The sequence below is a fragment of the Juglans microcarpa x Juglans regia genome, chromosome 7S, assembly GCF_004785595.1.
Source record: "Juglans microcarpa x Juglans regia isolate MS1-56 chromosome 7S, Jm3101_v1.0, whole genome shotgun sequence".
In the NCBI taxonomy this organism is placed as follows: Eukaryota; Viridiplantae; Streptophyta; class Magnoliopsida; order Fagales; family Juglandaceae; genus Juglans; species Juglans microcarpa x Juglans regia.
The window spans coordinates 18,542,814-18,559,433 of NC_054607.1; the positions used below are offsets into that span (position 1 = coordinate 18,542,814).

A 16,620-nucleotide genomic window follows, 5' to 3' on the forward strand; every position below is an offset into this window, starting at 1 on the left:
TTTTAATGATAATAACCATATAGTACTTCATCATTTTCCTAGTAATTTTGGGGGAAGCCATAAGGCTCTTTTTGTACATAGTGTGAGATATTATACCATTTGATGGGATCAGAGATTATCTTGATCTACACAATCTTATTGCAAAAAATGTTCCTACTACATTCTTTTCAACTTGGCCTTGTCTATATAGAGAGATGTGGCCTTAAGACGACACATTTAAATCTATTTCATCGAATTGAATAAGACTTTGAATATAAAAAGCACTACCATAAAACACTAAAAGAACTAGATCAATTTGAATAAAAATCTTAGAGAATCTAAACCTAATCTTAACACCTAAATATTTATAATTAACAATTTAAGATATTATTAAGTTTATTGATTCATTGGTATGTCACATGCTAACAGTGGGCCTCCCAAGCATGATTCTTTTCACTCATTGGCTGTTGTAGAAATGCCAATTATGAAGTTAACAGACACTCAATGAGTCATTAATACACATCTATGAATTTTTTTTTAAGTATTTATTAATTTTAAGAATCCATTATAATTTTTTAATTGATTTGTATCAATATAGTTGGTAGTTATTAGCTGATAAAAATGATATTTGTTGAAGGGAAAAAAACCCATGAAATAATTGTAATTTAAGGGCTGAACTAAAAAAAAATGTAGCATTTGGGGTTTTTCTTTATAAACTATTAAAAATACAAATGAAATTCCTAATCTTTTTCCAAAATCATAATCCTAACATATAGAATATGTTTTTATTTTGACAAAAAATAGAATTTTGTTTCTATTTTAACTTCTTATTGAATACAATTTTTCATAAAAAAAAAAGGGACTTATAACCCTCATCACCCAAAAAGGAAAAAAATAAAAAAGAAAAAAAAAAGTAGCTGTTGTTAAGATATAAAATAATAAAATCTACATCTTCCCATTAACTTAAGCTTTTGGGATAAGTGGTGATTTCACATAGTATCAGAGTAGAGGTCTTGAATTCGATCCTTGACTCTACACTCTATCCCATTTAATTAAATATTTCATTTATTAGGCCTACTCATCGAGGGAAAGTCTGCCTCACAAGTGAGGGGGAGTGTTAAGATATAAAATAATAAAATCTACCTCTTTCCATTAATTTAAGTTTTTGAGACAAATAGTGATTTCACAACTGTGACAATTATCTTTTTGATGGGATTGTTCAACAACTTCCCTATCCCTATCAAAAGTTTAAAGGTCCAACCTTTGATTGCATATTGGACCATTTTTCTAAATGGCTTCTTCTGAAAATTCTAGGTGAAAGGTTAACATCGTAGAAGAATACTATTGGCAGGCAGCGGTAGATTAGGCGCCTCCAAACCCACTGAAGATTTTTTTTTTAACTAAAAATAATGTGAGAATGTACAACACCAATATCCTATTTTCATCTTAACCTACTCGTGATTTAGTAGATTTATCAAATATTACTGTTACATTTACAAATAAATTATACAAAATAATTTTACAAACTGATATAGGTTTATCTGATATGTTAGATATACTTTATAAAAAAAAATAACTTTATAATTTGACGAATTACATAATAATATATCAATTTGTAAGATTATTTTTGTATAACAGGTAAAGTATTTCCCTTTATTAAATATTGCCACGTCAACAGAATAAGATAATGAAGTTATAGTTGTACGTTTCTAACATTAATATTTAAAAAATGAACTACAAAATCTTCTCCTTCCAAGCAAATTCACAAATTCTTACATTAAATATACCTTTCAAAATGGAGACTCTGTTTAAACTTTAAGACAAAACTCTCATAAAACGATCGAATTTAATTTTATATGACGTAAACTTTAGACAAGAGTTTCGTGAAAAGATTAGTGTACTCAGGAGATATAAACGATTACCATTACTAAATTGATTTGTTTCATGCTCTGTTATGAATCTGAAACATCTAAAGTGTAACAATTATGTTATAAGAAGCACTCATAGTACTCAATAATCAATTGGATACTCATTTGTTCATGTGTAGTACTCCAAGACTTTTTCATAACTCAAAGGTATAAATGACCTTGCTAAGAAGTTAGTTCGAATTAAAAAGAACATCGTGTGACGTGTACTCATTGATATATTTGTTTGCAAACTGGTTTTCCCAATATCAGTATAGCTATAGGAATTATTTCTACATTAAGTATTATAAATAATTCGTTGAATAACCAAATCGGGGATGGTTGGATGAATGATAATCTTGTCATGTATAGTGAGGGATTATTCCCTAGCATTAGTTATGAAACAATGAAAAAATGCTATTAAAATACAATTCTGCTTCAAGTACCCGCCTTCGGATACCTGTTGCGGAATCGTTTGACGTGGCATTAGCCATGTCAGCTTTATATTATTATTAAAAAAAAAGAAAAAAAAAAACGGAAGGAGATCGATTTCAGACCTAGGCGCTAAAATGAAGTTAAGATTTTATAAACCATTTTTGTGATCTCAGAAAAGAAAAGCGATTTTAAAATACTGGTAAGGAAATGCCGATTACAGTTAAGTGAAATGTGCAGATATGTAAACTGTAACTTTTCACGCCAAAGTGGCCTTCAAACAGACATGACGAATATGTTTCCGTTGCTTTTTACTTTGGGTTTCTTGAACAGTTCTTTCCCCAAAAAAATAAGAAAAGTGATTCATTTACGCTACAGTACCAGTTGATCTAATCTCGTTTGTGGGATTGACAAGAATAAATGTTTTTATGCATTGGAAAGGGGTTTCATTACCATATACAATACCTTAACTGAAGTGGAAATAGAACCCACTTATGGTATCAGAAGTTTTCTATTCTTCCTATGAAGACGGAGACTACTAAAAAATTCCAAAAAAAAAAAAAAAAAAAAAAAAAAAGCTTTCTAAAAAGGAAATGAGAGAAAAAGAGATAGAGATGGCAGTACCAGTCAGTCAGGCTTTGAGATAACGGAGAAAAGAGCGATACGTGGAGACAGAGAATATTTTTGGTTCTAAACTGCCAATGCTGATTCTGAACTGTCGATGTTGCCCAATTGTTAGATTGATAGAGAAAATATTTCGGTGGGTTCCCTCTGTTTTGCCAACATTGCCAAATTGGCTCCGAACGCACCCGACCCATGCTCCATTTGGAGTTAGACCCGAACACCAAGCCATACAAGCCCATCATTTCGTGTTTCAGTGGGGGAATGGTCTTCGTAGCAAGCTTGGGAAGCTTGGAGGTGTGAACGGTGCGAGGTGAAGATTGGGGTTCTTCATCGTCTTCCATGGTTGTTTCGGTGCGAGTTCAATCCTAATCGTCGGAAGATATTGCATCGTCTTCGTTCTGGGGGTCAGTTTGATTTCGCTAGTGTTGATTTTAGAAACAACACTAAGCAGAGAAATGGTGCGTTTAACTTAGGGTGCAAAAGCACCATTTAAATAACGCTGACTTGGAACCCGGGTACGCGGTGTGTCCCCGTCCCGGGTGCAAGTAGCTTTTTTCATTAAAATATGAGAACCAATAGATAACAATCGTAATGAATTTTTAAATAATGCTAAATGCAAGTTTAAGGCGTGTAAATTCTTTAAAAAAAGTAGATTTCTTAACGTGTGTCGCATTTTTTTTCAAAATATTTGCAAAGTACTTGGACATCCTAGGCTTACCCAAATCATTTACTCCAAGAAAAACCCCAACTCCGTCGTAGATTGTAATGCCCTTGAAAAAAGTATTGCATCAAGATATGGTCCTAAAATCGTTCCCAACACTATTACCTAGGAGTCAACACCACACGAGAGTTATGATGGTTGTATTGTTGCAACAAGATCATGCCTCTTCTATATGACTAAGTGCTTTGTCTAGTCTATGGGGCAATTGTCACTTCACAACAAATGCCTCTTAGGTCTGATTAAGAGTATATTTCAGTTTTCATCTTCAAGTGTATCTTTCATGGTTTTGCAGGTAGACATTAAATATGCTATCTGCAGTGGAGATAGTTTTGGTAGACTTAAGTTATTTTGCATGTGGTAGAGGTGGTTAAACTCTTCTTGTACGAGCTTCGAATTCAGAAATTAAATATTCATGATTATGATAATACTACATAACTATCACTGAGTAAGCTTTTTTCTGATTAAATCAAGCTTAGCTACAATATCTCTCACATTCATCCGTTTTTCTGGCTGTTCAAGAGAACATGCAACTCCAATCTGGAAAATCAAAACCAAGCACTCTTGAGTTTTGTTTCTTCTTGTAATATTGCTGTTATTTAGGCCATTGTTTCTAGTTGTCTCCTCTTCCCTTTCATGAAAAAGACTTGGATCCGAAATCTCTACTACTCCTTGAGGCAAGGCTGTCTTGACAAAGGAATGTAGGTTTAGGGTGCCCTGAAAAATTTCATCAGTGGGTCTCTTTCCTGTGAACAATTCTAATAGAAGGATCCCATAACTATATATATCTCCATGGGTTGACACTTCATTTCCCATACCATACTCTGCAATTTGAAACATACACTATATTAGAATGCAACATTAGTTTCTAAAAAATAGAGCATTTATGTTAAGAAAGAAAGGATAGAAATGTTTTTTCACCAGGAGCTGCATAACCAATAGTTCCCCTTAATCCAATAGTGCTGGAGTAAGTGGTAGAAGAGTTATGATTTCTTTCAGGAGAGAATATTGCCATGCCAAAATCACCCAAGTGCCCAATCATTTCACTATCGAGAAGAACATTGCTCGGCTTTAGGTCACAATGAATGATTCGTTTTTGGCAATGATAATGTAGATATTCCAATGCACTCGCAACATCAATGATGATATCCAACCTTTGAAACAGATCTAGATTTCTTTGGTTCTGATGCACTTCATCTTCTATAGCAGTTGGATGCAACCATTCTTCAAGGCTTTCGTTGACCATGAACTCATAAACTAGAGCCTTGAAATCATTTCCATTGTAATCAATACTTGAACAAACTGTAAGAACCTTTACAAGATTTCGATGTCTGATGTTTCTCAAGGCTTCACACTCAGCAAGAAAGCTTTTGAAGGCTCCAGAGCGCAGAAGGTTCATGAAGACCTTGACAGCAATTATAGTTCCACTCTCATCAAGAATTCCTTTATAAACAGATCCAAAACCACCCACACCAACCAATTTTGCTGAAGAGAACCCATTAGTGGCTTTTAGGAGACTTTGGTAAGATATATTCGAAAGAAAATATCTTGAAGAACTTAATATGGACACTTTTCGTTTCCTTTTCAAACAAGAAACATACAAAAAGTACTGCACCAAAGTTACTCCTAGTAGCCCCAGAACTGTAGATATTATTAACTTCAAGGTTGAAGTCAATTTTGTATTCCCAAGCTTTTTGAAATTGCATTTAGACAAGTGCATCTCAGGAATTCCCCCACATAGTTGACTGTTCCCTGCAACTAAAGCTGAACTCAAATTCTTGAAAATGCCATCTGTTGGCATCGGCACCTCAAAATTTTTGTATGATATATCTAATTTCTGCAAAGACTTCATATCCACAAGAACGTCAGTGATTTTTCCCCATAAATTGTTCCTAGAAAGATTTAAGTGTTGAAGTCCTGTCAGAGAGACAAAACTTGGCGGAACAGTTCCTTGGAAGAAGTTTCTTCTCAAGGATAGATACTCCAGCTTAATGCAACTGTCAAGACTGCTAGGAATTTCACTAGATAATATGTTCCTTGAGATATATAATGCACCTAGATTTAAGATTTCCAACTTCCATGGGAAGAGGACCTGTAAGAAGATTTAGGGACAAAGCTAGGTAAATTGATAAAGATGTGAGACCAAAGATTTGTGGGGGTATGGAACCATTGAAACTGTTACGAGAAATGTCGAGTGCGATCAAAGATTTGCAATTGCCTAGACTTGAGGGGATGCTTCCGCCAAGGTTATTTCCATCTAAATCAAGTTCAAGTAACAAAGTTAAATTTCCAAGAGAGTGCGGGATGCTGCCTGAGAGATTGTTTCCCGATAGACTCATTGTCTTTAACCTATGAAGCCTACCGATAGCAGCTGGAATGTTACCTGACACTTGGTTGTCTTCCAAGGAGAGTGCTTCTAAGTTGACAAGATTCAAGATCCCACTCGGAATCATTCCAGCCATTTTGTTTTGATCCATTCGAATTATTCTTAGGGTCAATGAAAAATTACCGATGCATTCGGGAAAGACGCCACCAAAATTGTTGGTGTGCAATGACAAAAGGTCTAACTTGGTTGCATTGGTCAAAGAGCAGATAAAACTCAAGTCCTGATCAACCTCTCCACTTCCCCCCAAATTGTTTCTAAAAGCAGTAAAGAAATTTAGCCTATGCAGCTTTTCCAAAGAAGGCACCTTTCCAGTAAATTTGTTCTCTGCAATTTGAAGTACTTCCAAATTTGAGGCATTGGATATTGAAGGAGCGATGGAACCAGTAAATTGGTTACAGGAAATGGAGAAGCTTAGGAGATTAGGAAGATTAGTTATGCTCAAGTCCCAAGGAAGACTCCTTCGTAATTGATTAGTTAATACATCAAAAACTCTAATAGAAGAGAGATTGAAGATTGATGGAGGGATGGTACCTGAAAGCTTATTTTCATAAAGTACAATAGATGTAAGATTTATGAGTTGGCCTAGTGTATTTGGAATAATCCCACCCAAATTATTTGAGGATATATAAAGTTCCTCAAGTGAAGATAAGTTTCCAAGAGATGAAGGAATACTTCCTGTTAGTCTGTTATTCTCTGCATAAAATCCTCGAAGCTTTGACAAGAAGCTAAACTCGGTTGGAATGGCTCCAACAAGTTGGTTAGAATAAAGTTTGATGCTTTCAATGTTAGAGCAATTGGATAAATTGGATGGGATTTTGCCAACCATCGAGTTATTGTACAAAGATAATATCTTCAGTTGATGCAAACCACCTATTTGTGGTGGGATTTCATGACTGAATCTATTGTCTTGGAGAAAAAGAATCCTTAGAAAACTCAAATTTCCAATGAAAGGAGATATAGAACCTGTGAGTCCCCAAGATACCAAGCGTAACTCAATGACTCTTTGGTGCCGATGACCACATGTAACGCCATACCATAGACAAAAGTGGGTGGTTTCATTCCATGAGCTGAAAACCATGAAAGGATCATGGCTTATTTTGGCTTTGAATTCAAGCAAGGCTAGTTGGTCGGTCTCATTTCTGGCCATGGCATAGGTACTGCAAGAATCAATGCACAAGGCATAAGCAACAAGAAGGATGATAGAAAAAGCAAACCGATAGAATAGTAAAGAACTCAAGGTGGGAATTAGCTCCATGATGCTGGGAAAAATCTCAAGGAGATGAAATGAAGAAGGCTAAACTAGTTGTTTTGGCAGCTCAAGGGATCAGAAACAAATTTCTAGAAAAGGACTTGAGTATGGAATAATAAGAGGTAAAGGACTGAGTATGGAATATTAAGAGGTAAATTCCTCTCAATACAGATCAGATTATATAACCATTCCATATTCAATGCATCTTCTTCAATTATAAATGACATGTAGTGGTAAAGGACTGAGTATGGAATAATAATCAATGACCATGTTCAATCAATGGTACGCCGGTCGCTCGTCAACATTTTATATCAATTGATCACTATTTTATTCAATAGATGTTGAACTTGCCTTTTGTTTTTCGTTGCATTGCATTAGAATTTCTTTAAACTTAGATTGCATTTTACTCAATTCAATCCCCACCCACGACAAAAGCAGCGCAATAAATTAGTTGTTGTTTATATTTGCAATCCCATCATGTTAATTTTTTTTTATTAATCTTGACCTAATAGATTTTAACCGTCGAGGATGAGTTGAGATTTTGTCTAGTACTGAATAAACTACTACCAAACTTGTAATATAATTAATTAGGATATTAGGTGATCAGATACATCTGATTATTTCATATTTATTGATGTTAATACAAATAAACAGAATAAAAAATAATGAATACTACTTATTACTAATAAAAAAAATGGCCGGACCACCGGCCCTATGATTGGTATTGTTGTGACAAATGGAGTTTTTAAGATAATCAAGAAGTAGAAGAAGATAATAAAAAGATTTTAGTAAACATTCAAGACATCAAGATTTAAATGGTTCGACTTGAAGAGAAGCCTACATCCATTAGGGGAGACTATCTCAAAGTGTAACACCCTATTCCTGTTGGCTAAGAATGTTACGTACTTACGTAAAGAAAGTCAGGCAAGAAATTAGTATAAATAAAACATTGTTTATCACATAATAATAGAGCACCGTTGGAACCGACATCCATTAGTAGAGACGATTTCAAAGTGTAACACCCCATTCCCGTGAGCTAAGAATGTCATGTGCTTACATAAATAAAGTCGGGCAATAGTTTTGGATAATTAAATAAAACATTGTTTATCACATAAAAATATAGCACCGTTGGAACCGTCATCCATTAGCGGAGACGATCTAGCTCAAAGTGTAACACCCCATTCCCGTGAGCTAAGAATCTCATGTGCTTACATAAATAAAGTCAGACAATAGTTTTATATAATTAAATAAAACATTGTTTATCACATAAAAATATAGCACCGCTGGAACCGACATCCATTAGCAGAGGTGATCTCAAAGTGTAACACGCCATTCCTGTGAACTAAAAATGTCACGTGCTTACATAAATAAAGTCAGACAATAGATTTGTATAATTAAATGAAACATTATTTATCACATAAAAATAGGCTAGAATCATGAATTGTTCCTACAACAACAATTCATGTATATATATGTGAATTCTCTGAATTGTTTTGCTATTGCACACGCTATAAAAATTGTTGGATCAATTATGAAAAGTTTACTTGTAATTGCACTCACAAAAAGATATGTATATATATAGAGTCAATTATGGTAACCCGTTTTAAGATTTCAACTATTAAATAAAGAAAATGAACTACAACAACAAAAATTAAGTTTATTTACTTCAAATATGTTTGAAAAATTAAGTTTATTTACTTCAAAGATTCCAACTTTCCATTAAAAGATCCCTACCGAAAATATGAAAACTGCTACTTGCGTGACCCATAAACATTTGCCAAGGTCACCACTTGGTTTATTTTCTTTTCAAAATATAGTGCCATAAATGTTTTTAGTTAAATTTTGCATCCACTGAATTAATTGAATCTAGGTATAAAAACATAGTGCCATAAATTGAATCTGGCTATCAATTTGTGTTACATTTTAACTTACTTTTTTATTGAAGTAATGACATATAAAATCATATATATATATATATATATATATATATATATATATATATATATATATATATATATATATATATATATATACAAGTCTCTTTGTCAATGAGCCGGCATGATATAAATCGTGATTGTTAGTTCAAGAAGAATAAAGTAAGAGGTACCTCATTCTGTGTGAATATCCAAATAAAAGTACGGAAAGGACTCGATCTTAATTGTGCATATATAGTGTAAAAAAAAGAAAAGTTCGAAACTGAAAGCATTCAATATGCCCACCAGCTACGAGGGCAGCTGCTTTATGATGTCGAACACAAGCCATACCCATCCTGTTCAAGTTGTATATATGCCCACCAACTATGAGGCAGCTGGTTTATGGATGAAAAGGATGAAGTTATGCACACCTGCTCCGATCCCAGGTTAACTAGTCAATCGGCCAACTTGTTACCTACCCTGTAGACATGAACAATTTTAAAATGCGTAGTGAATGGATATCATGCATAGTGGGGTCCGGTGGCGATGCTCCAATGGAAATTTTTTGACCCAGTTTGTGACTCAGAAAATTCTAGACAAAAAGTTTGCTCTATAGGTCATTTGAGCGAAACTCAGGTAGAGAGTTCGCTTGAGACTTGCTCGACATCTCACTCTAGCGTATAACTCAAAATTTGTGAAATTAGGGCTTCTGTCGTGTAATCCTATAAATATGTTTATAATGAATAGTATGGCCGTCTAGAACAACATAATTTCACCATGAGTGTATCTTGTCATTCTTGAAGATAATAAAATCATTTGCAGCTCTGAGGTCATAAGCACATTGTGGAACTACGTAAAACTTTATGTCGTGTGTTTGATTTTCTCGATTGTCTTTATTTTTGTTATATTGTTTTTCAAACGTGTATTTATTCATTAGAAAAGTAATAAGAAAATGGAATAAAAGTTAAATGGTGGGGAAGCCAAAGAAGAAAATAATGGATATCCAAAAGCAATAAAAAGATGAGGATTCATATTTTTATTGTAAAGGTAATAACAAAAAGTAGATTTTTTTTTTTTTTTTTTTTTATTTTAATAGAAGAGCCGGCAGCCATACATAGTAGCCTCATCCCAAGTTTATTAAAAAAACCTCTCACTTATGACGGAGGAATACTGTGATTACAATCAAGGTACTTGAGAGATTATCAAAAACCTCCCAAATACAGCCCAACGAACCTCACACAAATAAACAAACTAAACAAACTTAGAATAATACTAACAAGCCTGTATAATAAGACCTCTAAGACAAGCCTAACAAGCAACGCAAAAAAAAACATAGAGCAACGTTGCATACAACGCAACGCAACAAACATTCTGCACTAACCCGCAGAAAACCACATTTGCATTAACTCCTTACATCATGTGATTTACACCGAATTGATGCAAGTCCCCATTTATCTATTCTAATCAAGTCCCCATTAACTCCATTCTGCATCTCCCTCGCTTGCACCCCATCAAGCAAGCCAATCCGTGGCAGCATTCCCTTCCTTAAAAATATGATAATACCTATAATCCATGTTCTTTATAAGCTCCCGAATCTCCTCCCAATAGTCCTCCAAATACCAGATGCCACACCGATTCTTCTGCAACCACGGCAGCACAACCTTTGAATCCAATTCAAAATCAACGCTAGACAAGTTTAATTGTTTACAGCGTCTAACCCCCTCCAATAACGCCCGTAATTCTGTTTGTGTACTATCTCCATAGCCTAAATTCATAGAAAATGCCAACAAAACAGATCCCTGCATATCCCGAATAACCCTCCAGCCCCCGAAATTCCTGCGTTACCCAAACAACTCCCGTCCGTGTTTAGCTTGACTCTACCATGTAAATGCTTTGACCAAGAAATGAATTGAATGGGTTGTTGTTGAATAGGAATAGGATGAACATTCAGGCTCCAAAGAATGTAAGAATCGATCTGGCTAAACTTTTTAAACTTAGCAAGACCTTGTCCAAGCACGCCTACCAAGTGTTTGATAGAAAGCCATACCGCCTGAATTGTCACAACTTTGTTCTCCATTTGAGTAGAGCACCTTCTGCCCCATAATCTCCAAGAAATGATAATAGGCAATAAACCAAGTATGACACCTATTTGTGAGGAATTCAAGGCTTTCCGAAACCAACTAAGAAAAGTTTCACGCCATGATCTTCCAACCGGTAGCCCAAATAAAGAGCCACATTTTTTCCAAACCCTAGCGGCAACCTCCCCTTCAAATAAAACATGATTAAGATCTTCATACTTCCCTTGCTTACAACAATTACATTTCAAAGCTAGAGGAATTCCAATCCGCCTAATTTTGTCATCCACTGCTAGAGCACCATGCCACGCCTTCCACATAAAAACAGAGAAATTGTTTGGGAGAATACTATTCCATATCCATTTATGTCCCTCTAGAATAGGACTTCTCACTCGAATACAATCCCAAGCCGAGTTTGTAGAAAAATTCCCACTCTCAGTTTTGGTCCAAATAAGCAAATCTTCTCCATCTTTGCTTCTTGCCAACACATTAAGGACATTATCAGCAAGTTCCGTGCCCACCAGTCTTTCTAAAAGATCCACATCCCATCTATTTTCAAGCTTGCAATCTTTGACTTTTAAAAGAGGTTGCTCAACCACTGGCAAAGCTTAAGCAAAAGACTCCTGCGCCAACCACTTATCATACCAAAAAAATACATTCCCATCTTTGATCTTCCATTTGATATAATTCAAAACAGTAGGAATATTGTTTGCAATCATACGCCAAAACCTTGTACCCTTTGGAGGACCAAGTAACATGAAAGGTTTGTTGCCTACATACTTCTTTCGAAAAAAATTTGCCCAAAGTGAGTTTTCATGCATAAGCTTCCATGCAAATCTTAACTGAAGAGCTTTTTGCATTTCTTCTAAAGGTCTAATTCCCAAACCTCCTTCTGCAATTGGCCTACATATATTCCTCCAAGCCACTCATTTTCTCTTTCCTCTTCCATCCCTTTCTCCCCAAAAGAAAGAGCTCATAAGATGATTTAAAGCATAAATAATCTGTTTAGGAACTTGCAAGAGCGCAAGAAGGTGCAAAGCCATGCTTGCAACGACATGTCTCAGTCAGATCACTCTTCCCCCCACAGATAAAAGCCTCATTTTCCACCCGCTGATTTTGGTCTGAACCTTTCTCACCAATTCCTCCAAATCTGTAATTTTCAGTTTTCTGGAAACAATGGGAGTCCCCAAATATTTAAACGGGAATTTTCCTTCTGAGAAACCCGTCAATCTTTTGAGGTTCCTTTTCCTTGCTATGGAAATTTTATTAGAAAAAAACATAGCAGTTTTTTCTTTGTTGATCAATTGACCAGTTCAGTTCTCATATGTAGCCAGAATTCTTAAAATATTGCGGATAGAAGTGCAACCACCATTCATAAAAATGACAACATCAGCAGCATACATTAGGTGTGATATCAAACTAGTACCACGGGCTTGTGAAAATTGACCAAAACTCTTCTCTTCCACACTTTGTTTTATAAGACGAGATAGAATTTCCTGCAAAATAATGAACAAATAAGGGAACAACGGATCCCCTTGCCTCAGCCCTCGACCACCCTGGAAAAAACCTTTCATAGTGCCATTCATCAGGATGGAATACCAAGGCATGGAAATACACTCCCCAATCAAACTACAAACTGTATTGGAGAAACCAAAGGCAAGAAGCACCATCAAAAGAAAATCCCAGTCAACACGGTCATAAGCTTTGGACATATCCAGTTTTAAAACCACATTCCCACCATGAATCTTGTTATTAATCGAGTGAACCATTTCTTGAGTAAGACTGATATTTTCAAAGATACTTCTGCCAGGAATAAAAGCACCTTGCTCAAGAGATATTATTTTTGGAAGAAGAGATGTCAAACAATTTACAATCACCTTGGAACAAATTTTGTAAAATACCGAACATAGGCTTATGGGTCTAAATTTATCAAAACCAGTTGGTATATCCATTTTTGGTATCAATACCACGTAAGAAGAAGTATAAAATCTAGGCCATTTTCCACCTCTAAAAAATTCTTCTATAGCAGCCATGCTGCCCATCTTTATAATATCCCAAATACTTTTAAAGAAACCCGCTCAAAAACCATCAGGACTTGGAGCACTATTAGAAGGAATAGAATCCAAAGCCTTTTTAACTTCGTCAATAGAAGGAATATCACATATTACTGTACTTTTCTCCGCTGTGATGATGGGCGAAATGATATGGGATAAATTTGGTGCATTCCTATGTGTTTCCTTCTGCAGAAAAGAGGAAAAATAATTGACAGCTCCTAAATGAATCTCCTCAGGTGATCTCAAATAAGTGCCATCTTGAAGTCTCATCTCCATGACTCTTTTCTTCCTCTTGTAATATAAATAAGCATGGAAGAATTTGGAGTTTTGATCACGTTCAACACTCCATTTAATTTTTGCCATTTAAGCTAGTCTAATCTCTTCCCGATGCCTCCAATAAGCCAATTCTACCATCTTCATAACAAGCTCTTGTTCAATGTTTGGATCCCAATCTTGCTGTAAAACAGGCTCCAATGAATCAATTTGAGATTGTAGCTCCTGTAAACATTGAACTCAGTTCTACCAAAGATCCTCTTATTCCAAACTCTCAAAGCACCCCTTAACTTTTTCAATTTTAGAGCCAATTTCAAGAGACCGTACCACCCACCTCCTTTTGCTAGACTTGTTCCACAAATGAATGAAATTCTGGATGTTCTATCCACATTTTGCTGAAACCGAAAAGGAGGAGGACCATAAGAGAAATGATCTTTCTGAAGTTCCATGAACATGGGGGAGTGATTTGATGTGGATCTCGCTAAATAACTAATTACTGCATTCGAAAAACTATTCAAACAACTAGCATTCACAAAACAACGATCTAATTTCGCCCAACTTCTCGAAAGACCCCGCTCTCCATTACACCAAGAAAACCTCCTGCCGAAAGACCTCATTTCAATTAATCCACAATGATCAATCCAGGAATTAAAGTCTTCCATTGCTGCTCTCGACGAGGTCTACCACCTTGACATTCCGAATCTTCTCTAATAATATTAAAATCACCCATAATAATGAAAGGATCTGAACCAACTACCTGGTCATTCAATTGCTCCAGAGTTTTCGTCTCTCCACCATATTACACTTCGTGTATACAAAACAGCACAGAGTATTAGTCATACCGTCCTCCAGTCGAAGTAGAATGAACTGCTCTCTACATAAGACAAGCTGTACTGAAACATCATCCTGCCATAACACCCAAATTTTGCCAGCCTCCCCCTCATTTGTGATGAACTTATCCATACGTAATATGTGAAGCAACTCTTGCATCTTATCCACTGCTGCAAAAGGTTCTATTAGAGCCACAACTTTCAGTTTCATTTTCTTAACCAATTTCTTGAATCTTTTGCAAGAGGTTCCAAGACCTTGAATATTCCATGCTAAAATCGGACTAATCATAAGGAAAGTTTATTTGGCCGGGCTAACACCCGGGTTGAACTGCGAACTTTTTCAAAAGTTTTTCGAACACCTTTCTTTTTCATCTCCACACCCTCATTTTCTGTAGCATAATCCTTATTTTTTGAAAAACTTTCCACATTTAATTCCAACTCAAGTTCAGACAAAGAGTCTCCCATATTCATTCCTCCATCACCATTTGTAGTAGGAAAGTCATCTACTTCCAGAGCTATATCATCTTCAACCTCTTCCACTTGATAAACTGTTTCCTCTAAAAATTTTTCTGCACTCTGCTCATCCTCATTACTACTCATCTTCTTTGAATCTTGAATAGTACCAGCCTATCCATCTACATCTTCATTTTCCACAGGACCCATTGGAATATCAACTACAACCTCTTCCACGTGATAAACCTTTTCCTCTAAGATTTTTCCTGCACTCCGCTCATCCTCATTACTACTTATCTTCTCTGAATCTTGAATAGGACCATAGGACCAGCCTGTCCATCTTTTGACCAATCTTCAGCAGGAATAAGGGCATGATCCTCAGGTTCCTCTATTTGTGTATTCAATGTCTCACTCATAGATCCTTCTATATTTCTTGGAACAACCATCTCTCCTTTTTAGCATCTTGCTCAACTTTTCCAGAATTTGTAACTTTTACATCCTTACAAATCTAAATTTTTTCGCCATTATTCTAAATTATTCTGCATGTATGTGTTTTGTGACCTTGCAACTTACACTTAGAACAAAACGCTGGGAGTGTCTCGTAGATCACTTCTTGCTTCCATCCCTGCCTCGGCATCCCAATCCAGAAATAAGGGATTGGTTCTTTCGCAGCATCCATCTCCAAACATAATCGTGTTCCATTCATGCGAGTTGCACATTTTGTAGGATTATCCCTTCAAATATAATGGCCAAATGGTGCAGTGAGGATCTTTAGAAAAGATTTATGATAAAAATTAAGTGGAAGCCTTGGCAACACAATCCAAACAGGAACCAACGAAAGTTCTTCATCTTCATTGAAATTTGGCTTCCAATGGAAAGCCCTGTATTGAATACCATTCACATCACAAATTTCACGAGAAAGAGCTTTTAAAAAATCTGATTCATTGGACATTCGGATGAAGACATTCCATGGTCTCCTCATAGCAGAGACAACCGGCATGCATGATAAACCCCAATGATTATGAATGAATGACCGTATAGAATCCAAAGAAGGCCTCTGTTTTAGAAACTTTAGAATAATGGAAAAACGGAACGGTTCTGCAGATCTTGTAATCTCCTCCTTAGAAAACTGAAACAGATTTCACCATCCACATATTTTGGCCCACGATGAGGCACGGGCATCTCAAGAATGGGTTGCGGAACCGCGGAGACGAAATGGCCGAAGGATACAACTCATTAAAAAGAAAACTTTATTCTTAAAAGATAGCTTTAACTTATAGCACTATTAATATATTGTTGGAAATATTTTCAATTGCCTCTTTTTCTCCACTTTGAAAAAGCTTTTTTTCTGACAAAATTAAGCTCGATATTTCAAATACAAGCCTAATTGCTAAATTTTCAAGACTACTATACCAAAGATTAATACCTATCACACTGAAAATTCCAACCAACTTCAATAAAAGCAAAGTCTAACTACCCAAATTTTCAAGCCTATCGTATTGAAGTCTAGAATTCTGGAATTGTACCTAGTGACTTATGGATTTTTACCGCGAGCCCTAAAATCCTTGATACCACCTATGGTGCCCTCGAACCCTACTTGGATTTTGGCAGGAGTCGCGGTGCCGGGGTGTTGGCCGCTCGGGTCACACACCCCTAGTGCAATGTGGAAGCAAGTGCGTACAAGCATGCAATATAAAAGTGTGCAGTAAAGTCGCAGTGGTAAATAAGAA

At 35.8% G+C, this 16,620-nt stretch overlaps 1 protein-coding gene across 1 annotated transcript; it reads right to left on the reverse strand.

Moving 5' to 3' along the window:
• Nucleotides 1–4,098: 4,098 nt before the first annotated feature.
• Nucleotides 4,099–7,298, reverse strand: LOC121240889 (probable LRR receptor-like serine/threonine-protein kinase At3g47570). Its single transcript, XM_041138413.1, has 3 exons — nucleotides 5,713–7,298; nucleotides 4,579–5,621; nucleotides 4,099–4,481 (listed from the first exon to the last, which is right to left on the reverse strand). Exons 1-3 carry the CDS (start codon nucleotides 7,296–7,298, stop codon nucleotides 4,099–4,101), a joined length of 3,012 nt encoding a protein of 1,003 aa, XP_040994347.1.
• Between the last annotated feature and the right edge of the window lie 9,322 nt (nucleotides 7,299–16,620).

Coding starts and splice junctions, on each gene's coding strand:
- LOC121240889 (XM_041138413.1), bottom strand. CDS start 7,298: ATGGAGCTAATTCCCACCTTGAGTTCTTTACTATTCTATCGGTTTGCT. Junction 5,622..5,712: donor GTTGGAAATCTTAAATCTAG/GTGCATTATATA, acceptor ATCCTTGAGAAG/AAACTTCTTCCAAGGAACTG. Junction 4,482..4,578: donor TATTGGTTATGCAGCTCCTG/GTGAAAAAACAT, acceptor TTCAAATTGCAG/AGTATGGTATGGGAAATGAA.